This window comes from Aspergillus affinis (assembly GCF_023601865.1).
Source record: "Aspergillus affinis strain CMG 70 chromosome Unknown NODE_39_length_258944_cov_87_149177, whole genome shotgun sequence".
Lineage (NCBI taxonomy): Eukaryota > Fungi > Ascomycota > Eurotiomycetes > Eurotiales > Aspergillaceae > Aspergillus > Aspergillus affinis.
In genome coordinates, this window is record NW_026515820.1 from 107,546 (window position 1) to 131,048 (window position 23,503).

Sequence of the window (23,503 nt, forward strand, 5' to 3'; positions counted from 1 at the left end):
TCTTTATAGCCGGTGGTAGTCTGTCAAATGGGCGCTTGACTATACAAATTGTGTACAGACTGGTGGACTTAAGAAGCCATGATGACTTTGGAGACCGGTTGATGACCCACCCTTATCCCCGGGAAATAAACTCCGGATCCACAGTAAGCTGCATACGGAGTACTCTAGTTATCCAATGGAGTTACAGAGTTACAGCAGGTCCCCATAGCTTTTCGTCATGACTGGCAGATCATAAGGTAGACTTTCAGGGTTCTCGATGACATAACAGCAGTGGATTACGAATGTACCTTGGTGGCCATCGTTCCGCTCTGTCGTGCTATAAAAGGCCAACTCGCGCAGGTCATAATCATACTGAACACACTCTTTCAACTGTGAATAGCCTGAACTTACCAAACTTATTTCTAAAATGTCTATCTTCGCTCCTGCCCCTAAGCCGCCAACCCTCCTTGGCTACCACCGAGTCCTTTCCCCCTCGGCTGGTGTCAAGGTGTCCCCGCTATGTATAGGAGCTATGAACTTCGGCGATGCCTGGTATTATCCCTTCATTCTGTGTTTGATGGCATTGAGAAAGATTCTGAATTTAACCTGTTCCGGACTATAGGAAGGAGTTCATGGGTGAATGTAACAAGGAGGCATCTTTTGCTCTCCTCGACGCTTTCTACGAAGCAGGCGGTAATTTCATCGACACGTATGCATCCTCTACCACTTGTTGAAGCGGCAGAGTTAATAAAATCCACGGATAGGGCCAACAACTACCAACATGAAGAAAGTGAGAAATGGATAGGCGAGTGGTTGCAGAAGCGTGGGTGCCGCGACCAGATGGTGTACGTTCTCCCTTGTCCCAATTTCACTACTCCACGCCTGCTCCCCCAAAGGCCCGCCATGCTGATATGTTAATAAAGGATTGCGACCAAATACACAACCGGATACCGCACCTCTCATCGCTCCACTGAACCGCTGCAGTCAAACTTCGTCGGCAACAGTTACAAATCCATGATCATCTCCGTTAATAACTCTCTCCGCAAACTCCAAACAGACTACATCGACGTCCTCTACCTGCATTGGTGGGACTTCACAACTAGTGTTGAAGAGGTCATGCACGGGCTGAACAGCCTAGTCACATCCGGCAAAGTCTTGTACTTAGGTGTTTCTGATACACCCGCCTGGGTAGTTGTCAAGGCGAACGATTATGCGCGCGCACATGGCCTTAAGCCGTTTAGCGTGTATCAGGGCAAGTGGAATGCAAGCTACCGTGACATGGAGAGAGAGATTGTTCCCATGTGTCGTGATCAGGGGATGGGGATTGCTCCGTGGGCGCCGCTTGGAGGTGGCAAGTTCAAGACTCGAGCCGCTAGGCAAGAGAAGAACAGTGATGGGAGTGGCCGGGGTGCCGAGATCAGCGAAAGTGATGCTAAGATTTCAGAAGCGTTGGAGAAGGTTGCTGAGCGCAAGGGCACCACGTTGCATGCTATTGTATGTTCCCTTCAACCCTCTTTTTCTGACCTAAAAGCACTCTGTTTGCTGACGGAAATAGGCCCTTGCGTATGTCATGCACAAGACCCCTAACGTGTTCCCAATTATCGGACAGCGTAAGGTCGAACACCTAAAGGCGAACATTGAGGCATTGAGCATCTCGCTATCGGACGCGGATATGGATGAGATTGATGGCGCGACGGAATTTGAGGTCGGATTCCCAATGAGCTTCATCTTCCGTGAGTTCAACAGCAGGAACACCGCCGCCGATGTTTGGCTCACGCAGGCTTCGGCGCTTATTGATGCGCCGCCGCAGCCGGGGCCTGTGCGACATCGGGAGGGAGAGAAATAGTCATCAGGATGTTGAGTCACAGCGCTATCTGAAAGAGATGTAGACGAGAATATCTCGACTGCCACGACGTATATGGATGTGATAGTCAATTTGATATTGTTCTTTTCATGGGATCCTGTCCTCGCAGTCTAGAGCATAAATACTGTAATTTGCGTTAACAGCCATCAAGTTAATCTTGGAATGGAACAAAGTGATGATTGCGAAATTCTTTTTATGGTTTTCTAGAAACAAGTGTTTCTAGAATCGAGATTCCCAGCTAGTCACTTAAGTGACTCATTTTACGGATATTTCCCAACCCGGCTATAATATGAAATTTTGGGCCACGCTGTAGCCACACCCTAGCCGGTATATTATAGTTCCTTATTAAATACTCAGTAACTTCTCGGTAAATGATCACTTATAAATAAGATACGCACTGGAAAAAGGCCCCTAAGTATTCTTGGTAAAGCAGTGTGACCTTAAATGGGATATTCATGCTCTTGTACAGGAAATGTACATAAAGTGATGTTGAATATCTACCTATATGTGTATTGTATAAAAGCAGAGCACAAATATGGGTTTTAGTCACTATGATTATTGCACACTATAACTGCCAGCAAAAAGGTGCATTATGCAGTTTATCATAATTTCATTCAGTATCCAGTGCAGTGGGCTAAAGAGTAGATAAGCCACGCCAAGAAGATCAAGTTCGCCTTGGACCCACACAGCCTCTCTGCGCCCGAATGCCCGGGAATTGGCCCCCACGCGCACAGGGGCACATATATCCCAGGGTCGATCTTGTGTTTTTGTTTTCTGAAAATAACAACCGCCACCCATTCAAAATGCCGATCACGTTAAATCAAAACGACGTGGGTATCAACCTCGAGATTACAGCACCTCCCGGATGGACTTTCGGCGCAGGTGACACCATCATCGGAAATGTGGTCCGTCGACAGCCCATCGTGGCCCCCGAAGCCACTGTGAGACTGGAGCTGGTGGGGCGCGTCAAGACCAAAATCACCGTCAAGCGCGGCAACAACAACCGCAGCGTGTATCGCAGCCGATGGGACCTTCTCGGCGTGACTTCGCAAACCCTCTTTCGCGGTCCGCTTCATCTGCCAGAAGGGACCGATGAAAGCCTCACCTGGCCGTTCGAGGTTCCTATTCCGTCGGGTCCTGCGTCGTCCGTTCTGCTGGGACATGATCAGCAAGAAAGCTTCCTACCGCTGAACAAGGAGAGCCTTGCGTATCAGCCGCTACCGGGGAGCTTTTTCTCGAGTCGAGTCGGCTGGAATCACACCTCCGAGGGATTCGTCGAGTATTATCTTCAAGCTGAACTGCGGTTTAGTCGTGGAGGATCGTATGATACTCTTAATGCCACATCACCTATCGCTTTGCGCCAGCCAGCTGCACCTATCTTACTCGACTATGACATTTTGCAACGGCAGCTGCCAAAATCGGTGAGGAGTCAGAGACTCCTACCTGGGATGGAAGATGCCGATTTATCATTCAAACAAAAGACACAAAAGCTCTTCGGGTCATCGAAAGTACCCGAATTCCACTTCATGGTGGATTTCGCATTCCCGCGGCGAATTCAGTTCGAGAATGCGGCGCCTATCCCGCTCATCATAGGCATTAGGCCAGACCTTGAGCGCACAAGCGACAGTATCCAAGACGTCAGGCAAACTATCCAGTTGAACTGGCTCCGATTGAAAATCAAAAGCACTACTATCGTCACTGCGCCGGGGAATTTCAGTTCATACCCTCATTCTGATGACCAGTCTTGTGACTATCACCTCGGGTTGGAAAGGCTGTTTGCTAAACTGGAAAACCCTATTGTATTCACCACTGGGAAGGGCAATGAGCCAATCAATATCGGCGATATGCTTCAGCTTGTCCTTCGGCCCGACGGATTATATGCTCAAGGGGCGCGTCTCGCTCCTGTCTCTGGGATCCAGCCGGACTTCGTGACGTATAATATTCGACGGAATAATACGTTATCGTGGGAGATATCCTTGAGTGTAGCGGGAGAAGTCCTTACATTCAAGGGATCAACTGAGCTTCAATTATTAGCGGCCCCTTAATTGGATTTATTTCCCGGTCTTATGATTGCCTCATAATTGTTTTCTTTCTATGTTATCTATTTCTCATGTACTCGAAGATATCCTTGATGCGTTGCGTTGTGAATTGAATTTCGTCTTTTGCTATTGCACCTTCCTCTCCTCGGCACCTGCTTCCAAACTGGAGTTCAGTCCTTCGTATCACTTGCAATCCAACTCAATCTTGGTTATGAATGTCAAATTAGGGTCCCAATGACAAATGGTCAACCACAGAACTCAAGCTTTCTCTCTCAACTCAAATCGACAAACATTTCCTCATAAAGAACCTTAGCGTTCCTCCCATTCAGTACCGTATTCAGGATTCGCCTGCGGCAAGATAGCCCGCCTATTGTCATCCTCAGGACCATCCTCGAGATCCCCATCATTCTCGTCTTCCCGTCTCTCTGCATTTGTAATCCTCTGGTATTCGGTATTCCCTCGCGACGCGCGCGTTTCCATCCAGCCAGCGTTTCGCCGACGCACCACCTGAATATAACCAATCTAATCAACAGCAAAAGCAGTCAGCCACATAATCAAAACCTAAACAAACAGACAGGTGATATACCTTAACCATCCACACTAGTACGGCCGCCATGAAGACCATCCACGAGACACTCTGCTGCTGCTCCCTCCACGGCACAAAGCAACTCTGTCGAAACCCCAACTGTCGCTCACAAGCATCATCGCCGTGAGTTTTGTCCTTGAACGGCCAAGCCCGATCATGTGTACTCCGCAGACCACAGCATTGGAAAGTATCTTGGATCGAGCGGATCGCGCCTACGTTCCGAGCGCTGAAGTATGTCTGCCATTGTTGCTCGAGACGGCACGATAGGATGTTCTCGGGATATAGGTAGGCGAGTGCTAGAGTGGCGATGATAGTGGAGAGGATAGAGTGGGCTTGGTCAATGAAGAAAAGAGCGCGTTGGGCGGCGCTAGTTGCTGCTGTTGTATTTGCCCTTGTTCTGGGGATCAGGATGCTGATGGCGGCTAGGACGGTAACGGTCAATGGAGGGAGAAGGGTTGTTAAGGCGGGGAGCCATGTTGGAAGAGGTAAAGAGAAGGATTGGGTGCGTGACCATGAGAGACTGGGTTCATGAGATGTTAAAATTGGATTTGGAGTATTTTGGGGGTTGGATGAACATACGCGCCGCAGATCAAGGCGACGATGGAGCCCTGGACGAGTTATACATGGGACTCTTAGAATTCTAGGTCGAGTCGACTTACCAGTAAGAGAAGCGAGTAGGAAAGGAATATAGTATCGCATTTAAGAGGCATTTTGAGCGTGTTATGGGGTAGTTGCTTCTTGGATCAGGGACAGCTTGGGTTGTTGTTTTGATTGATTTGGGTGAGGTCACTCAATGCGGGGTTTGCATGCAGGCGTGGACAACGTGACGTACCTTGACCTAAACCTTGCCCTCGGGGGCCTTTCTAGTGAATATAATGTCATATAGGCCTGGTTCTAGCTTTTTATCCTCTTTCTTTTTGTTTTAGCCATTTTTGTCGTTCACTGTTTAGCAATATCAATAACCCTCCGTTAAATAACTAGACTATATGCTATGTGAAGTACATTTTCACACCACAAACAAGGTCGAGGGCATTAGGTGCTATATTAAAGCAAATTGATTTATAAGCTATTATTTTTTGAATCCCCCCCCCGAGAGAATTAATATGAAGCTATAATAGCGCAATATGTACAACGAATTGGGACGCTAGATTTCATCCAAAGTCAGGTGGAATGCTGGTGATGCTTTGTCATCCTCATCCTTCTCCTTGGCATTTCCGCTCATTTCTTTTTCTCTCCCTTGCAGCCAATGCCAGATCTGTCGTGCTTTCAAGATGAATGTTTGAATTAAATTTGAACGACTGATTGATTCTGATGCTGCTAAGTCCTGGAATCCTACGAGACAGCTCGTCTCCCAAGAGCTCCTCAAACGCCAGATGTCGTACCTGTAGAAAATGTCGCGCTAGAAAAGTGAGAGTCCACCCCCTCTAACAATTACGAAACGGAAACAAACGGATTAAATAGGTGAAATGTGACGGTCGCTTCCCTAAGTGTGGGACATGCAACGCGAAGCAATTCGATTGTGACTACCCGCAAGATGCAAGAACCAAAATCGTGCGGTCAAAAAGGCCATCGGATGTGGAAGATCTACAAAGACAGCTTCGTGAATTGCAAGAGAAAGTGTCAGGACACCCCGTCCAAACTGCTTTGGCCGGTAATCAACCGAATGACGTATCCATCTCGAATGGAGTCCCAAACTTAACGACATCAGTAAAAGACCCGGATCACACTACGATCTTCCACCAGGAGCAATTACAACAGCCTGTACGTACATTGCAAGATGCCGGTAATGCTGAACCGATTGAACATGATCATTCAAATCACCCAGATGGACAGCCCAGTCTCCTTACTGCGCCGACCGAGGAAGAGAAAGCCGCATTTTACGGAGCCACCAGTCTTCATCATGACCCTTTGAAAGAGAAGCCTTTACGTCTCAGAGCTTTTTCAGAAGAAGAAAAGCAATTCCTGACGGACATCTCCCGTGATCGACTCATGGCGTACGCGTCCAAAAAAAGACAGGAGGAGATCGTGCTCTACAATTCTCCCAGCATCTTAAGGAACATTGATTTCGACGGGATCTCGCCTGAGACGGCAATGCATCTTCTAGATTTACATTGGAACAGACAACACTTGTCTTACCTTCAAACCTACCGACCCGCTATCATGGACAGTCTTATTAATGGCGGGCCGTATGTCAACAAGCTACTCTTGAACGCCATCTATTTTTCGATCTTTCCATACAGCGACAGAGAATCGTTACGTGCAGACCCTGAACATCCACAGTCCATGGGCATGAAATTCTACAATCGGTTCAAAAGTCTGATTGTTGATTATATCGATAAACCAAGTATTGCAACGGCTGTAGCCTTCCTAACATGTGGATCTAGCCTAGTGCCACATGGTAGGCAAAGCGCTGCCTGGGTGTTCTGTGGTATCGGGTATAGAATGGTTATGGATCTTGGTTATCATATAGAATATCCATGGCCCGAATCCGAATCCGGGGTCAGGTTAGCAGCGATCGAGATTGAACTCCGAAGGAGGCTATATTGGGGAGCTTTTGTCACCGACAAATTCCAGTCACTTTTTCAAGGCCGGCCGCCCACGCTACACTCTTCTTCCTCTCGGATTTCGCACGAATATATAGACACGTATGAAGAATTGGAACTCTGGAGTCCGTACAGAGATCCGCTTGTTCAGACCCCTGACACCAGCGCGCCGGGATACATGCCTCGCCCGGCATATGCATTGAGCACCTTTGAAGTTTTACGGAAATTGTGTGAAATAGCATGCCAGATCATTGATGGGTTATATTCTATCAACAGCCCCGGGATGTCCCGAGAAACTCTCCTACAAACAAGAAACGAAGTAAGGAACCAGCTCTGTTACTGGAAGAATAGTCTTCCTCAGCATCTTCGATTCGAACCATCCATTGACTCGACACCCCCGCCGCATCAAATCACGCCACAGTAAGTATTTCGCAAGTCATACCTGTTTACTCTCTCATCGTTTATCTAGCACGACATACTGGGCTCTAGTAATCCTTGTCGAACAAGCGTTCCTGAAACCAGACCACTTCCACTTCAAACTTGACCCAGCCTCCGAGCTTGAGTCAAAGCAAATGTGTATTGAAGCTGCTATCAAGATATGGGGCCTTGTACAGGCCTATAAGAATGCTTTTACTCTTCGACGGGCCCAATACGGCATTTCCTACGCCACATATTGCGCGGTTCTCGTCCTTCTACACCACACCGACCAGAGCTCTGGTGAATTCGCGGATTGTATTCGCTTTTTCTGGTCCGCCCTGCTTGAGTACCAACGCGGCTGTAGCTTCGGCTTGAAGAAGCCGTTGAAGATTCTACGGTCTCTAATACACCGTCTCAATGGGATGAGCTCCGGAGGGTCGGATCAAAGTGATGCGGGTATTACAGCTGCTCTCGATGTGAATTGTATGTTCTATTACTCTCTCTATGTGGAAAGACAGTTACTTATTATCGATCCTACAGATACGGGACCTGACTTTCAGTCAATGCTAGAGCCTCTCGCTAGAGCCGAAGCAGATGCCTGGGTTAATTCTTGGCTGAACACTGCCCCCGAAGAGGGTTGCTTGGCGAATGAGACGATTTTTGGTCTCTTCATGACGGAGTAATTACCAACGGAAAGATTTTGAAATAAAAACTTTTTATGGGGTGAATTCGGGTCGCGCCCCGACGTCTTTGTCTGTCTTGGGCATGCGGACATGTATATCCGACCGACAATATCCGAGCTCTAGGCCTATCACCGCGATGCCCTTAACAATGGACGAAATTCCAGTAGAACTATAGTTTCATCATAATTCCTTATATTTCTTCATATGCATGTCTCTTTTATCACTTGGAAGAAGGGATAGTAGACACTATTCACCGGTATAGCACCGGTATAGTCCCCAGAACTCATGACTCTGAGCACCCCAAGGCCAGCGATAGACCCCAGGGGTGCCTCTACGCGACTCTGACATAGCGTCCCTAATTTTCCGCAGCTCAGAATATAAATTACTTCCCCTACTCTTGCTATCAGTCATAAACTCTATCATTACTCCGGTCGCATCGGGACGATATTCGTCTTCATAGTAAATGCTGACTTTCCCGCCGTAATAGAGTGATCTGTACGACGCTAGGATCTTGTATTTCTCTTCCAGACCCCACCTAGCTTCAAGTCGAACAAGGACGTAGAATCTTCCTTAGTAGGGGATTCGAGGTCTTTGTCGCGGTGAAGGAGGCGGGGTTCGAAGCCGGTAGGACTCAGAGCTCGACAGCCAATTCTCTCTACTGTTGGCACACATGATGCAGCGATTCTGGAAGTAAGTGAGATATGCTAATAGACCGATGAGAGTTGTCTAGTAGGCTTAGTGAGTAGGAACAGAAGATCTAATTGGTAGAGTTTAAACACCCACTATATAACTAGATGGAACCGTAGGGATTGGAAGTTGCCCTTAGATCTTGAGGGAATTCCCGCAGTCTCGTTATCAGGGGGATCTTCACATTAGTAGGATGTCTTCAATGAAATGCTTTGAACTGTGCTCTAGAGTCTGTTACATTGCGAGTATGGACTTTGAAGCTTGGCTCTCTTGACTGAAGTTATTGTTTGTCTGTATGTCCAGTGTTCAGTTTCTGTTCGGAGAAGAAAATTGACACAGGAATTATCTGCATTAACATATGGCGGCCAGAATAGCTCGTTAGATAATTCTGTCTTTTCTTTTCGTTCTTGGATATTGTGTTTATTCTTCCCAAGGAAGGCAAAGTTAGCGTGCGCTGGCAGCTGTTTTCGGTAGTCCTTCAGTTTCCGAGATAGACTTGCTCGGAACTATATGTCCGTATTAACGACCAAGGCCACAACGCCCTTAGTTTGCAGATTTTCACTCTCGGAATGTACAAATTTTGTCAATGAAACAGTAATTAGGTTCTTAATTCTCTCTTGAGGTGGCATAATCATCCATCTGTCTAGACCTGTGCTCACCGAACAACGGACAAATGCCTAAGAATGAGAAGCGACGTCATGACCGATGAAAAAAATTCACGAGATTGGTCGACCACGCGAAAAAAAATAACAACCATCATCGTTTGTGGAATTAGTTTCACCACGACTGTCGGCGCCTCGATCTATTCTCCAGGTCATGAGCAAGTGCAAAGAGAGTTCAATGTATCCACCACCGTATCCTTACTACCATTATCCGCATACTCTTTGGGCCTTGCATTTGGTCCGATGATCTCCTCGCCGCTGTCAGAAGCCTTCGGTCGCCGATTCGTGTATCTGATCACGCTTCCTCTGTTCGATGCTTTCATGGTCGGAGTCGGGTTGTCACGAAACATTGCCTCGCTCATCATCTGTCGATTTTTCGCGGGCTTGTTTGCCGCTCCAGGGGTGTCGGTTGCGGCAGCCACGATTGGGGACTATACAGCGCCTTCGGAACGAGCTATACCGCTCTGCACATACTACTCAATACCATCCACTGGTAGCGCAGTTGGTCCTTTGATCGGCGGTTTCGTGGTGGATGCGAAGGGCTGGCGATGGACAGCATGGGTCGTTCTTATGATGGCGGCAGTGCTTCATACACCGATATTATTCCTCCGAGAGTCTCAAACAGCTCTTAGCAGAGGCACATCGGAGGGAAAGATATGGAATTCAGCAAAGTATTTCATAACGACGACTGTTATCAGACCTTTACACATGCTCATCACCGAGCCCCTGGTAACTTCTATCTGTCTGTACACTGGATTCCAGTTCGCGCTACTATACACTTTCGTTGTCGCAAGTCCTTGGGTTTTCCGTACCGTTTACGCTTTCTCCCCACAGGCCCAAGGGCTATCGTTTCTCGGCATGGTCACGGGTTGTCTCATGGCGCCCCCAATCCTCATAACTGTTGACTTGTTGATTAAAAGACAGCGAGTTAGCAATTCCCAAATACCCTCCACCCCCGAAGACCGTCTCTACGCAGCCCTATACGGCAGCCTCGTCCTCCCTGCCGGCCTCTTCTGGTTCGCCTGGACCACCAAACCATCCATCCACTGGATCAGTCCAATATGTGCCCAGGGTTTGACCCTCCTTGGCAGTATACTCATCTACGTCCCTTGCAACTTCTACATGATCGACGTGTATGGATCCAAATTCGGCGCGTCGGCTAGTGGTGCCTCATCACTGATCCGGTATACTTTTTCTGCTGCTTTTCCGCTCTTCGTGACGCAGATGTATGAGGCGTTGGGGGTGGGATGGGCGACAAGCTTGTTGGGTTTTCTTGCGTTGGCGATGGCGCCGATCCCGTGGTTGCTTTATCGCGCGGGGCCGGGGTATAGGGCCAGGAGCGCGTATGAACATGGGAGTTGATGAGGTTTCTATGGTTTTTTGTTATGGAGGGCTTTTATGGGTAGTTGAAAAGAGTCATGTCTGAGTGCTTGTGGGTGGTAATGTGCAGATGGATAAAAACTTTACATGTTCGTATATATTCTCTGGAGATGTTTGCAGTTCATAGAAATCATCTTATTTCATTCGTTTAGACCACTGGCAATGTGGCTCTGACTAACACATTACAGTTTTCCATTCAGATGTTCTTAATCTGTGTGAACAGAATTGACTGTCAGTAATATCTCCGGTGATAATTCTACATACAAGATGCGCACGATTGATAAGCCACAATATATTACTAGGATGGAGTCCGCGACATGTAACGGGTGCTACCAGGAACTCAATGGAACAATGAGTTGATAACGTACCCCAAACATGAGAATCCGGCTCACCCCCCGAACGACGCTTAACGACGTACAAGAACTCCATTCAAGACCTAATGGGAACTTCCACCGAGTAAGGTCTCTTGCAGCTATATAGCCCATCAATGAATTCTACACCAATGATCTTCTTCTCCTTCTCCTACTACCTAGCACCGCTCGATCGCTATACCAGCACTACAATCCTACCAAAAAAAAGTCATATCAAACCAAACCCACTTACCCTCTCCAAAGAAGTGTCACTATGGCATACTACGGCTATAGTGGATCCCGTAATGGATCATCAGGCCGTTCAGGACGCCAAGGTCATGGATATTCAGACGATTATCAGAGGGCTCAGTAGAGCAGGCCTGAAAAGTTCTACATTCATGTTGGACACGACGTGAGGGGCATTGAAGAGAGAGATGAGATTCAGGCAGCATACAGCGCGCTCTCTTACGATGAAAAATGTCACGATCTACACCTCGTCAGGGGCTGTACCCCGCGGTATAGGAGTGCTCATTGAAACCTATATCGCTGATCAGGCGAGTACCAGGAATGTCAAAAACTTTGCCCTGCAGAAACTCCGAGATGGCATGATGGGGAGGCGGGGAGGTCGAAATGGGATCAGTCGCTGGCCTCGGAACCGCGAGACTACGGAGTTCTGGAGACGTTAGCCTGACTCTAGGTGGTCAGAATAAAACCCGGCGATTTGCCTAGGAAATCAGTGTGTTACAACACCTAGCTCCCAATTCATTTATTAATTTTACTCTCCATAACTTTTTACTCATATAATTACAACTGTAGACCTATAATTAGCCTCCCTTGGACGGGATATAAAGCAGCCAATCAATATTCTATTAACATATTCAAACTTACCTTCTTGAGTGTCTAGCTATGCAAGCACTTCATCCAGCTGAACCAAGAATATACACCTCCATAGAACTCGCAGTGCCAAAAGAGTCTTGTAAACTAACCGCAGCCCTCTTTCTAAAAGGCCAAAATGCCGCATTTTTGCATCCTCTAGTCACCTCCAACTTCATTAATATCGTGGTTGGTTACTTAACTACAGTGGATCTCAAACTTTAAACCTAAATTTACGTATTTTAAACACACCAATCAAACAGTAGTCAGCTTGCAATACTGTTGGAACGATGTTATCAACCAGACCAGAGAGGTAGAGTATCTTGACCTAATCCACATACCGCACAGCACCTTGCTTGATCTAGACCTGGCTTACCATTCCAAATGGCATACCAAGAAATCAGGAATGCATAGGTGTAAACAAGTGGAACTATAAATAGCTAGGCAGATTGTAGTTTAGAATGACACTTCACTTTTACCCACCGAGCATATACCTATATTCAGTTGAATCGATAGGATATCTGCTTAGGGCAATGACCAAGTCAACCGACAAATACGTTCCCTGTCTATTGAGGCACTTTGACACGCTAATTTCGGAGTGCTTTTTCATAAGATCTAATTACTTCCAGCCATATCACTATCATATAAAAAATAGAAAGCCTGCCTCGTTATTCCTAACCCGTATTCTCATAAAAAGCACCCAAAGATTATATTCTCGGCTTAAAATAAAAGTCTCACCGCCGTTTTGTGCAATCGTATCCTCATACATCGTAAGGATTAACGACATCTACCCTAGAACATCCTATAACATTACTCCTATAGGTTCATGGTTCTGTATACCACTTATGGGAAAGGATTCATTTTAACAGGAATGTCTCGCTTAAATGGTCATATTATATCCGCGAAGTATCCCACCCCTGTTTCGCGAAGTTGCTATAAAAAGACCATTAAACTCCCTACACTGCCCTACTAAAAACCATCTCTTCGAAGCTTGCGTATCGACAAACCGACAGACTTGTATCACACATATACAGGTCTGTCACTCACATTCCCAAACGCAACCTTCCGAGATCCTAACACCTAAACCACAACACACTTCATTGCTTAAGTCTTCAAAAAGATGGGATTCTGGTCCCGCAACAAGCGCAAAAGCACGGGCGCCCAGAGTAACAAAACCCCGTGCCACGAGTACGACGTCTTCGTACATACCCCAGACCCGAACCTCACAGATCGGCAGAGGCTAGTTTACTTCCTTGAGAAGGTCAAGGAAGGACGCGTGGAGGTGTACAAGACTAAACACAGTCACATCATTGATGACAGACGAGGTTTGTACATTTATGTGACGCACAAGAGCCGGAAGATCGAAGATGTCATTGAGACTATCCAGTCTTTCTTGGAGTCCATCTACCGGGACCCGGAAGTGGACTCTTCGAAATTGATTCGGCGCTGTCCGAGGCCTCGTGGGGTGATTGATTGAGTGAGTGCTTGATGGGTTGACTATGAACGGTTTCATTTCTTTTTCAGGGTGGTAAACCATCTGCGTCATTCTCGGAGGTTCTCATGCCTTCAATATCAAGGTATTTGGAAAATAGAAAAAGAAGAGAAAGAAAAGATGTGCTCAAATTGCCATTACTTAGACAAGTCAGAGAGGTGATTCTGACATTTGATCAAGGTTGACTTTTCATATTGAAATACATAAGGAGCTACAAAGCTCCTCTTTACGGCGTGATATAACAATATTCTACTTTTCATTTAAACTTATAGGTATTAAACTTTTAACCCTTTATTGTACTATGTAGTCTTTTGGTAATTCTATCAAGATGAATAAACCATGGCTAGTTATCAAACTTTCATAGAGTGTAGTCTCCGAGGTTCCAATACTCTTTTTGGTATACCTGATGCAAGCCCCAAATGACCATAACCGTGGGAGAGTACAAATATACGTTCCACATTTCAACTCAACAGAGCTTCTAGAAAGAAACAGTACTGCAATTTCTGACTGCTTGCTGACTGTGCATCCATATGAACATCATAAATCGTTAACCGAAACCCCGAGTCATTCCAACGTAACATCTGTAAAAACTCCACTTAATCCTCAATACTCCTCGCTGACTACCTTATGCCGGCCGCAAAAGCTCTGCAAGTCGCGTATGACCATTACTCTCGGCCAAGTCCACAGCAGACCGACCTAAATCATCCCGACGTGTCACATTAGCACCGTACTTGACAAGGAGGCGAACAATGGCTTCATGACCAGACTCCGCTGCTGCCAGCAAAGCTGAAGTCTTCGGTCGGTGGATCTCAGTCGATTCGTCTCCGAGGTCCTCCACGTCTGCGCCTTTTTCAATCAAGAAAGCCACCGCGTCGAGTCTGCCTAGGCCAGCTGCCGATGTTAGAGCGCCGGAACCGTTCACCCACGCGCCGCGGTCAACGAGGAAGCGAATGCGCGTCATGGCAGTTTCTAGTACTCCATTAAAACCCTCATTCATACTATGCTTTTTGTCCGGGAAGGAATGCACTCACCCTCATCACCATCAGACCTCACAGCCGCCCGCACAGGGCTCTGATCCGGAAACTCCGCATTGATATCCGCACCATGCGCCAACAAAAAATCAATATAGTTCAGATGACCATGCAGCAAAGCAACCTTAACCTGACTACCCCCCAGCACCCGACCATGCGATGCCTTCAGAACCGCCCTCGTAAAACAGGTCGGATCGCGACAGTAAAAGGCCTCTGCTAACGGGATCGAACCGTGGCGTGCTGCTGCTTTCAATGCCGCCCATGGGATCTCCGCGTCGTCACCCGCAAGATACGTGTCCCATAAGTAGGCGAACACTTCGACTTGATCGGCCTCTGCGGCGGCGATGGCCAGCTGCGTGAGCTTCTCGTGACAGGGCACGACGGTGCATGGTCCCTGTTGGGCGGTGGCTCCCTGCGCCATGTTGACCCCCTGCATATTCCGTGGAATTTGCCCACCGTTGGTTTGAGCAGCTGCCAGCAGCATCTGGTGCTGTTGAGAATTTATTTGAGGAGCACCCTGGTGCATCTGGCCGTGTTGTCCCCGTGACCGTTGCTGCTGCTGCTGCTGCTGCTGCTGTCGCTGCTGCTGGGCCATCTGCATCTGAGCAAGCTGAGCACGCATTAATTGTGCCTGGTATGCTGCAGGACCGGCAATCTTGGGCTGTTGCGGCTGCTGGTGATTTTGCTGCGACGTGTGGGCGCAGTACGCCGTCCGTCCTTCTGGTGGCAGGAGTGGGAAGTCATTTTCCAGAAAGTCACGAATGCCATCGAGGTTACCTTCTGAGCACCACGTTGTGAGCTCTGATGGGGACGGCATTGTGGTATAGTTTGAGGGTCTTTTGTTGTTGATGTCTTAGTTGGCTCGTCTAGATTCCTGGTATCGGCACGGAAACAACAGGAAGACCCCTCGATTGTGTGACGTCATGTGCTTGGATGGATTGCTTGCTGTTGATTGGCTCATCTTGTGCCGTGTCGAGCACCAATCGCCTTTGAGAACGAGCCGATGCACCCCACCATTGCTGACCAATCATAATGCAATCTGGACCCCACTTCTCAACGGCTCTGCAGATGGATGCCTGGGGCACTGATGGGTTGCGCTCACACCGTACTCGGTTCTCTGTTCTGTGAACGCTGAACTACGGAGTAGAGGATCGTCTAGATGGCTGGGAATAGATAAGCCTCGGGTCTACCCTGTACCCAGAAAATCTTTTTTCCAAAAAAAAACTCCTTTGTTTTTTTTCCCCCTTCCCCGCGGAGAACGCCAAATCGGCTGTTGATCATTTTGTAGCTATAGAGAGTATGGATGAAGTAAACACACCCTGCATTCAGCTGACAATATCAAACTCGAACCCCGCTCATAGTAAAACTATCATAGATATCAAGAATAGGAATTCAACATTGCTACATTATTAGGAAAATCCAATTTGACACGTCACATGTCTGTCCAGCCATCCCTCCAATATGCAAAACATCCAGCTACAGTAGACTTTTCCACAAGCGTCTACCGACATGATCTAATACTTCGGATCATCCTGATAACCAAATGCCATATGCCGCATTGGATTGATCAGCATGATGCTCCTATCCTCCCGCACGTGTCTCACTTTATGCCGCAGAAATCTCTGTCTGCTTGCCCGCACCGAGAACATGCTTTGATAGTATGGACATGCTTTCTATAAAAATTACATCATAGCGGGGTCTACGCCTTAACTTTCACGCGCCTCAGTGAGGCAAGGGATTGGAAAAGTATAACGGGAGACATTTCCTGTCTTTTGTCCCATCTAGAGTGGTTTTGATTGAGTGATCGAATTGATGATTGGAGAAAACAGAGAGAAAAAAGACGGGAGAGGGAAAAGACGCCAAAAAGACCGCCCGCCCGCAAGGTGATCACGGGACCCACTCGGGTTTGTTTTGCTTTTGCGCCCGATAGTCTTTTCCGCTTTGTTTTTTTTTTTTTTTTTTCTTTCTTTCCCGGCGAACATGGATTGTCTGTCTGCCTGCCACCTGGAGATATGCTGATCAGCATCCTCTACCACTGTGCATCCTGGATGCAAATCAGCATTTCAGACGTTTTGACTGTATGCGCTGGACACACTCATTTCAGTATGGTGGTTATGACGCCAGGCCAGTCACTTGCAATCGGATATGGCCGCGTATTCTCTCGGTGAATATGTGGCATCCACCAGCGAGCACAGACATTGATCGGGCCAAAAAAACAAACAGAGGGAAGCGAAGGTCCTCCTTACTCCGTAGGTATCTACACCATGTACAGATACACTAGACTAGACTGATACGCTGGGAGTAGCATCAAGCCCAGGCTACCACATCCAGCAAAAGAAAAACAAACCGATTTTCGGGGCTGATCCGTCCGTCGCGCCAACATGCATTGGGAGCAAAGCTGATAGGAAGATTTTTTGATCGCGCGCCCCTCCTGGTCTCCTCGTCAAAGGCGCAGAGCCGGACGAACCCACGAAGCGGTGAACAGGGTGGATCGAGGCAACTCCACATAAGCTACCTGGCAGCAGCAACCAGCGGCGTCGCCCCCCAATCAGCACTCGGCTGGCATATTAGTCCGCATAGTATACTTCTGTTCAAAGTGTTCATGGCCGCGAGTAGATTGTTTAGCTCGCACTTGGGCCAGTCCGAGGTCCCTGCCCGCGTTGATAAGTGAAAAATCTGCAGTTGCATGACCGCAAGTCGAACATCTTACGCCATTTTGGTCCGATGAGGGGGACACGGGCTCTATAAAGTCCCAGCTAGACGCGCGCAATCTCGACTGGATGGTTTTGTTCTTCACTCGACTCTCTCAACGGCCCGGAGCTGTCTTCTTCGGTTTTCTGTCTCTCATCGTCTCTGCTTCGATCTCCTATACCTATTCCTATTGTCCCGTCCCCATGTTCAAGCAGTACTCCCAGATCCTGTCTCACAAGAGGAGGAAGAGCAAGGGAAGCGCGATCCAGGTGCTTTCTGCTGCTCAGTCGGAGCCTGCCTCCGAGACACCCACGGCCAATGAACCCGTCGAGACGTGGGTTCACTCCCAGCCGTTAGATCTGGATGGACAGCCGCAGACCGAGTGTTTCACTACTCTGACGCCTCGTATCCACAAATACGACCATGTCGCCCAGCGAGGAAGCGACCGGTTCATCGAAGACCTGAACGCCGCGCTCGGTAGCGACAGCGAAAAACGCAAGGAGAGCTACCTGACCTCCGCCGTAGGAAACTACGCCAGCTTCCTGTACCCCGAGTGCTCGCCCGACAAGCTCGAACTGGTCGCTTACTTGACCGAATTAGCAAACTTTCATGATGGTATGTTACGACTGGACGCGAACAAATGCCCGGAGATTAACTCTGACATGTTTCTAGACCAAGCCGAAAGTAAGGAGGAACAACCTGCAGGAGAGAAGACCGACGAAGTAACCGAGTCGCCTCGCACTGAAGTGCGGAAGAAGCTTCTCCAGAAGGTCATGGGCGGTTTGACCGACAAGGACGGACAAGACATCATCGACTGCTACCGGAGTACCTGGCTTGTGACTCCCGAGGTCCCGACGGCGGACAACTGCGCCAACCTTGACGATTACGTCGCTCGTCGCCGTCTGAATGCCGCCATTGAGTGAGTCTACCCTAATTGTACTGCCCTTTTTAATTTCTAAATGCTAATTTCGCGACAGCGTCTACTGGACCCTGATGGGCTTTGCTCACGGCACGCGCCTCGGAAAAGAAGACCAGGCGATCGTGCGAGACGCTTTGGACGCAGCCGAGCGCACCATGTTCTTCACGAACGACTTCTACAGCTGGCCCAAGGAGAAGCGCGACTACAAGACGAGACGCGTTGCCAACGTGAACCTCTTCCTGATGAAGCACGAGGGCCTGTCTGAGGACGACGCCCGCGCCAAGACCAAGGAACTCATTCTGGAGAACGAGAAGGAGTTCCTTCGCAGACGCGAGACGCTGTATCACAACAACCCGGAACTCCCTGCCCACCTGAAGAAGTGGATGGAGGTCCTGGGCGCCGCGCTTGGTGGCATTCACTACTGGTGCAAGAACGCGCCGCGATACGACGTTCCCGACGAGCCGTTCGAGGAGAGCGACGACGAGTCCGAGGACGATGAGGAGGAAGGATCTAGCGATGAGGAGGAGTCCGGCGACGAGAATGACGAGGCGGACGACGAGGATGAGGAGGCACAGGAGGAGCAGGCCCCGGCAGAGCTACCTGCTGAGCCCGAGCAGGAATTGCCCCTGTGGGCTCCGCTGGTCCCCGATGAGGAGGCTCCGGCCGTGAACCTCGATTCTTCGGCCCTTCTTGCGCCTACCGGCTACCTTGGCTCCATCACTTCCAACGAGGTCCAGTCGGAACTTCTCACCGCGCTGAACGTCTGGCTGCAAGTCCCCAACCGGCCCTTCAGCTTCATCAAGCAGGTCGTCGACGACCTCCACCACTCGACCCAGATCCTCTCCGACATCCAGGACCAGGCTGTTTCGCACCACCAAAGAATCGCCGCCCACCACGTCTTCAGCCCCGCGCAGTGCATGAACAGCGCGACGTACCTGTTCGTCCGCATCGCCAAGGCCGTCAGCAGCCTGAACGTCCCCGGCATGCTGGGCGGGCTTCTCGAAGAGCTCGAGTCGCATTTCGTCGGCCAATCCTGGGACCTGAACTGGCGCGCTACCCTGGACTGCCCGACCGAGCAGGAATACCTCGCCATGGTCGACAAGAAGAGCGGCTCGCCCTTCCGCATGTTGGTTCGTCTCATGCAGTCCGCTAGCATGGGTGGTGTGGCTCTTGACTTTGAGGGTCTCGCGCAGCTGTTCGGTCGCTGGCACCAGATCCGCCAGGAATACCTGGGTCTACTCTCCGGTCGCAACCAATCCAGCTTCGGCGAGGATTTGGACCAGGGCAAGATCACCTATCCGATTGTCCGCTGCTGCAATGTCGATACCACCGCGAAGACGGTCATCCTCGGCATCTTCAGACAGAAGCCCCAGGGCGCGACCCTCTCGACGGAAAGCAAGTTGCAGATCCTCGAGCTCCTCCAGAAGGCTGGGGCCGTCGAAGCCACCTACAACCTGGTCCAGCAGCTTGGACGCGACATCGTTAAGAGTGTCGGCGAGCTGGAGACTGCTGCCGAAGAGGCCAACCCGACCTTGAAGGCTCTGGTGAAGTCGCTGGGTGAGCTCCCTGCCCCTGCTCAGATCTATGGATCTGCATGAGGTGGGAGGAAAAGTTATTGATTAATGATGATGGATGGAATGTGTGATGATGACACACTATGTATTTTCTTTGTACTCTTATGATTTATGCCTGTCTCTCGCTTACTGTACGCCTATGATATGGCTTATGTGTTATGATTAATGACATGACTTACCTTTCTACACTCCTTTACTGTAAAAGTACTTCTTTCAAACAGTGGAATTCATTAACCCAGTACCCAGACTGACAAAACTAAGTATACCAAGTAACCTCAGGCAACTCCCCCAACAGAGCATACCGACCCAACTCCCTCCTCTTATACGCCACCGGATCATGCAACGTATGCGTCCGAATATCCCTCCAGAACCGATCCAATCCCACCTTCGACGCCGTCGCCCTAGCTCCAGTGACTTCAAACACCCCCGACGAGACCTGCAGCCCGACATCCGTCGTCACAACCTTGACGCTGGCAATCCACTCCGCGACCTCTCCGCGCTCCTTGGGCGTCAAACCCGCCCGATCACCTCCGTGGCGCGCAAACAGCGACGCTATTTGCTCGCCCGCCCGGTCGGCCAGCGCTTCTGCGGCGCGTAGGTGCGCGAAAAAGGATCCGTATCGCTCTAGAATGTAGAATTCCTCCGTCGCGGAGTCCTTGTTGTCGCCGCCGAAGGGCCACGCGCGGGTCGTGGTGCGAGTGTACTTGGATGCGAAGTCCAGTGCGCCGATGGCGATGCCGAGGTAGAAGTTGCCGAAGACGAGTTGGATCCTGCAGTCAGTTAGATCAGAATCGTATTCATAACTCACGTCCACCCACAAAAGGTGAACAAAGGGATTGGGAAGATAGGCAACATACGAAGGCAAAAGCAACCCAGCAAACGGAACCCCCAAAACATCCTCCCTCGGCCTCTTACTCTGCGCATCCCAACCCAGCGCATCGGTCCACTTTGCCCTCACATTATCAATCTTGACACCCCCGGACTCCGTCAGCCGCAGCCCGATATTATGCCAATTATACGCGAATTGAATCCCAGGATCACTGGTCTTCACGATCGCAAAGATATGATCTTGTGTGCCTTCCAGCACGCCCTCGAGCACTGTGAGGTCCGACACCACGCCGCCGGTATTGAAGTGCTTTTGGCCGGTAAAGACAATCTCGTCGCCGTCTGAGGTGATCTTCAGATCGTTGTCGCGCGGGTTGACGGCCCCGCCGACGAAGTAGTTGTTCGAGATGATGAGCTCGTGCGTGCGGTCGATTTGCTCCGCCGTGCCGACTATATTGGCTGTTGTGGACCAGAGGAGGTGGTAGCCTAACAGCATGCCGAGGGATCTGCGGATATACACCCATTATTAACATTTCCACCTCACGTAAAAAAGAAAAACCACATGATCTGAACTATAGCAGAGAAAGACTCTTAGCGACTTACCCATCACCTTTCGCGACCTCCCTGATGGCTTTATATCCCACTTCCCAGGACTGCTCACCTCCGCCATACTTCTTCGGTCCTAGGACCTTCAACAGACCCGAGTGTTTGAGGAGTGCGACCTCCGCCCGCGGGGACTTATTTTCCTGGTCGCGCTGCGCGGCGTCTTGCGATAAGACTTGTGCTACGTCGCGCGCTCGCGCGATCCATGCTTCTGCGGTCTCGGGCAGCGCGGACCATTTAGTTTCATATTCCACGTAGATGGCGGGGTCGGTTGAAGGGTTGGGAGGCTGTGCCATGGTTGATAAAGTAGTTGAGTGTGCCTTACAGCAAGCCAATATCAAAGAGGAAGGGATAATAGGAGATAATCAATCTGCAATGATCTTAATATGCGTGTTGATCAAGGAAAGAAAGAGAGAGGGACATAGCGACGTATATCTATGCGCCGCTCCCCCTGGACGAGGGGAAGAGGCATCGCAATCGCGCATGCAATTCGGGATAAACCTTGAATATGACGTGCGAGACTCAATTATCGGACAGGTTGGAGAATGCGAGAAGAGCATGAGAACAGGCAATTCAGAAGTGACCGGTACTCGTCATTCGTCAACGACGTGCAAGATGTCGTTATCATAACACCATCGGGAAGTCGTCGATCTTAGGGCCCGAGGGACCCACGCTGTGGAGTCGTGCCTTACTTTCTGTTCCGTGTTGCCGAGGAGAGGTTCTGGTAAAGAGTAGGTAGGAAATGTGTTATTCTTCGTTGGAATCTGAAGGATTAATGGATTATTAGTTTGGGAATATACTCAATGCCTTATGTTGTCTGTTCCTGGTTACCTAGTCTGTGGCCCGTCATTATCTTTATCTAGTACTCCGTAGTCTAGATATACCAATCGCCATTCCCAGAACTCCCCATCCCCAGCCTCGCAAAATAAAGGAAACCATACTACATACAAAGCAATTAACTACACTAAATTCCCCATATCACCCCACTACTCCGACTTCTTCCCCCTCTTCCCAAAAAACCTCGACGTATCCCCCAACGGCAACTCCACCAACGCCGCATCCTTCAACAACAAATGAAACACAATATACCAGCCCACCAAGCCAGCTACGAAGCAGAACCCGCCCCCGGCCTGTTTCAACGCAACAGACGACGCATGATGTCCGTCTGCCTCTGCGAAATAGCTCGCAGCAACCGTCAAGAATCCCATATCCACGAGAAAGAACACCGCGATGTAGGCGAGATTGCTCGGCAGAGAACCGATCAGGAACGTGAAGACGAAAACAGTCCATAGGATCATGAAGAATCCCAACGCATTGTTGTACTGTGTCGTGTCGCCGTTGTAGGAATCTAGGACGCCGAAAGCCGGAGTGAGGATTGCGCCATAACCAGCGTAGAAAAGACCTACATTGAATTTTCATCATATGTTAGATCATGGATTTAAGTGTTTGAGCAAAGAAGGAATTAAGAGAAGTCTCACCAAAAGCGCTAAAAACGGTGTACGAAAAACCATTTCCAACCGAGAGCTCCCACTGCGCGGTAACTACTAGACCGAATGCCGAGATGAAGAAGAAATTGCCGACGAAGACGTTGGCGGTCGTGACGCCTCGCCATTCCATCAGACTGAGAGATAGAGTCGTGAGGGTGGTGCCGAATGCGCCCAGTGCGAGCGCAGACTGTCGTCTTCGCTGTTAGATGACCGTGTCGTTTCTTTTAATGGGGGAATGGATTAACTTACGCCTGCTCCTAGCGACTTTGGGGCTTCGGTCGTGACCGTGTTCGCTCTGGATTGTCGCTCAATATCGATCAGATGCGTGGGTTCTTTGGTGCCGGTGCCGTTGATGGGCTCCTGGGTCACTGGAGATGTCGACATGATGGTATTCTCGGTGCTTCAAGCTAATATTCTAGTCAAGAGCAAGATATACTATCTATAGAAAAGAACCCTCAAGGGAGAATCGATAGACGATGGGAGATAGGTGCGTTAAAGAAACGAGACGGCACTGATATACTCCGTCATGCCACAACGCCCAATTTATCCACCAAGAACTTATGTTAGAAGCTCAGCGATCCATGGATTTAAACAATAATTGCACCATTGCCCAATCCAATTGCGACTGAATTCTCGGTCGAAAGGTGAAGAAGATCTACCGTAATGGACGGCATATCATGACGGGAGATAAATTAAGTTACCCTAAACCTGCGTTTCTGGGGAGGAAATCCAAATCCCATACCCAAAATCGGGTTATCTCTAAGTGCCGATGCATAGTTTAATCGGAAGTCCGTCGAATATGTGGGGCGCATTGCACA

General features: G+C 49.2%; 10 protein-coding genes across 10 annotated transcripts; 6 read left to right on the forward strand and 4 right to left on the reverse strand.

Annotated features, from left to right (window-relative positions):
* Positions 1–406: 406 nt before the first annotated feature.
* Positions 407–1,825, forward strand: KD926_006919 (aldo/keto reductase; the record flags this gene model as incomplete). The annotated part of the gene is made up of 5 exons (XM_053099939.1): positions 407–531; positions 602–688; positions 744–824; positions 903–1,473; positions 1,535–1,825. The coding sequence occupies 5 exons, from the start codon at positions 407–409 to the stop codon at positions 1,823–1,825; spliced, it is 1,155 nt and encodes a 384-aa protein (XP_052956324.1).
* An 821-nt stretch (positions 1,826–2,646) lies between these two features.
* KD926_006920 (uncharacterized protein) lies at positions 2,647–3,888 on the forward strand (the record flags this gene model as incomplete). Its single annotated transcript, XM_053099940.1, has 1 exon — positions 2,647–3,888. One exon carries the CDS (start codon positions 2,647–2,649, stop codon positions 3,886–3,888), a length of 1,242 nt encoding a protein of 413 aa, XP_052956325.1.
* A 303-nt stretch (positions 3,889–4,191) lies between these two features.
* Positions 4,192–5,178, reverse strand: KD926_006921 (uncharacterized protein; the record flags this gene model as incomplete). The annotated part of the gene is made up of 4 exons (XM_053099941.1): positions 4,192–4,404; positions 4,469–4,988; positions 5,048–5,076; positions 5,128–5,178. The coding sequence occupies 4 exons, from the start codon at positions 5,176–5,178 to the stop codon at positions 4,192–4,194; spliced, it is 813 nt and encodes a 270-aa protein (XP_052956326.1).
* A 601-nt stretch (positions 5,179–5,779) lies between these two features.
* KD926_006922 (uncharacterized protein) lies at positions 5,780–8,111 on the forward strand (the record flags this gene model as incomplete). Its single annotated transcript, XM_053099943.1, has 4 exons — positions 5,780–5,875; positions 5,930–7,431; positions 7,481–7,911; positions 7,969–8,111. 4 exons carry the CDS (start codon positions 5,780–5,782, stop codon positions 8,109–8,111), a joined length of 2,172 nt encoding a protein of 723 aa, XP_052956327.1.
* Positions 8,112–9,703: 1,592 nt separating this feature from the next.
* On the forward strand, positions 9,704–10,822 carry KD926_006923 (MFS general substrate transporter; the record flags this gene model as incomplete). Its single annotated transcript, XM_053099944.1, has 1 exon — positions 9,704–10,822. The coding sequence occupies one exon, from the start codon at positions 9,704–9,706 to the stop codon at positions 10,820–10,822; it is 1,119 nt and encodes a 372-aa protein (XP_052956328.1).
* Positions 10,823–13,183: 2,361 nt separating this feature from the next.
* Positions 13,184–13,540, forward strand: KD926_006924 (uncharacterized protein; the record flags this gene model as incomplete). Its single annotated transcript, XM_053099945.1, has 1 exon — positions 13,184–13,540. The coding sequence occupies one exon, from the start codon at positions 13,184–13,186 to the stop codon at positions 13,538–13,540; it is 357 nt and encodes a 118-aa protein (XP_052956329.1).
* A 640-nt stretch (positions 13,541–14,180) lies between these two features.
* Positions 14,181–15,403, reverse strand: KD926_006925 (ankyrin repeat domain-containing protein; the record flags this gene model as incomplete). Its single annotated transcript, XM_053099946.1, has 2 exons — positions 14,181–14,524; positions 14,587–15,403. 2 exons carry the CDS (start codon positions 15,401–15,403, stop codon positions 14,181–14,183), a joined length of 1,161 nt encoding a protein of 386 aa, XP_052956330.1.
* Positions 15,404–17,366: 1,963 nt separating this feature from the next.
* KD926_006926 (isoprenoid synthase domain-containing protein) lies at positions 17,367–19,794 on the forward strand (the record flags this gene model as incomplete). The annotated part of the gene is made up of 3 exons (XM_053099947.1): positions 17,367–17,892; positions 17,950–18,196; positions 18,255–19,794. 3 exons carry the CDS (start codon positions 17,367–17,369, stop codon positions 19,792–19,794), a joined length of 2,313 nt encoding a protein of 770 aa, XP_052956331.1.
* Positions 19,795–20,026: 232 nt separating this feature from the next.
* On the reverse strand, positions 20,027–21,494 carry KD926_006927 (thermophilic desulfurizing enzyme family protein; the record flags this gene model as incomplete). The annotated part of the gene is made up of 3 exons (XM_053099948.1): positions 20,027–20,540; positions 20,628–21,101; positions 21,199–21,494. The coding sequence occupies 3 exons, from the start codon at positions 21,492–21,494 to the stop codon at positions 20,027–20,029; spliced, it is 1,284 nt and encodes a 427-aa protein (XP_052956332.1).
* A 690-nt stretch (positions 21,495–22,184) lies between these two features.
* On the reverse strand, positions 22,185–23,069 carry KD926_006928 (uncharacterized protein; the record flags this gene model as incomplete). The annotated part of the gene is made up of 3 exons (XM_053099949.1): positions 22,185–22,600; positions 22,677–22,872; positions 22,935–23,069. The coding sequence occupies 3 exons, from the start codon at positions 23,067–23,069 to the stop codon at positions 22,185–22,187; spliced, it is 747 nt and encodes a 248-aa protein (XP_052956333.1).
* Positions 23,070–23,503: the final 434 nt, after the last annotated feature.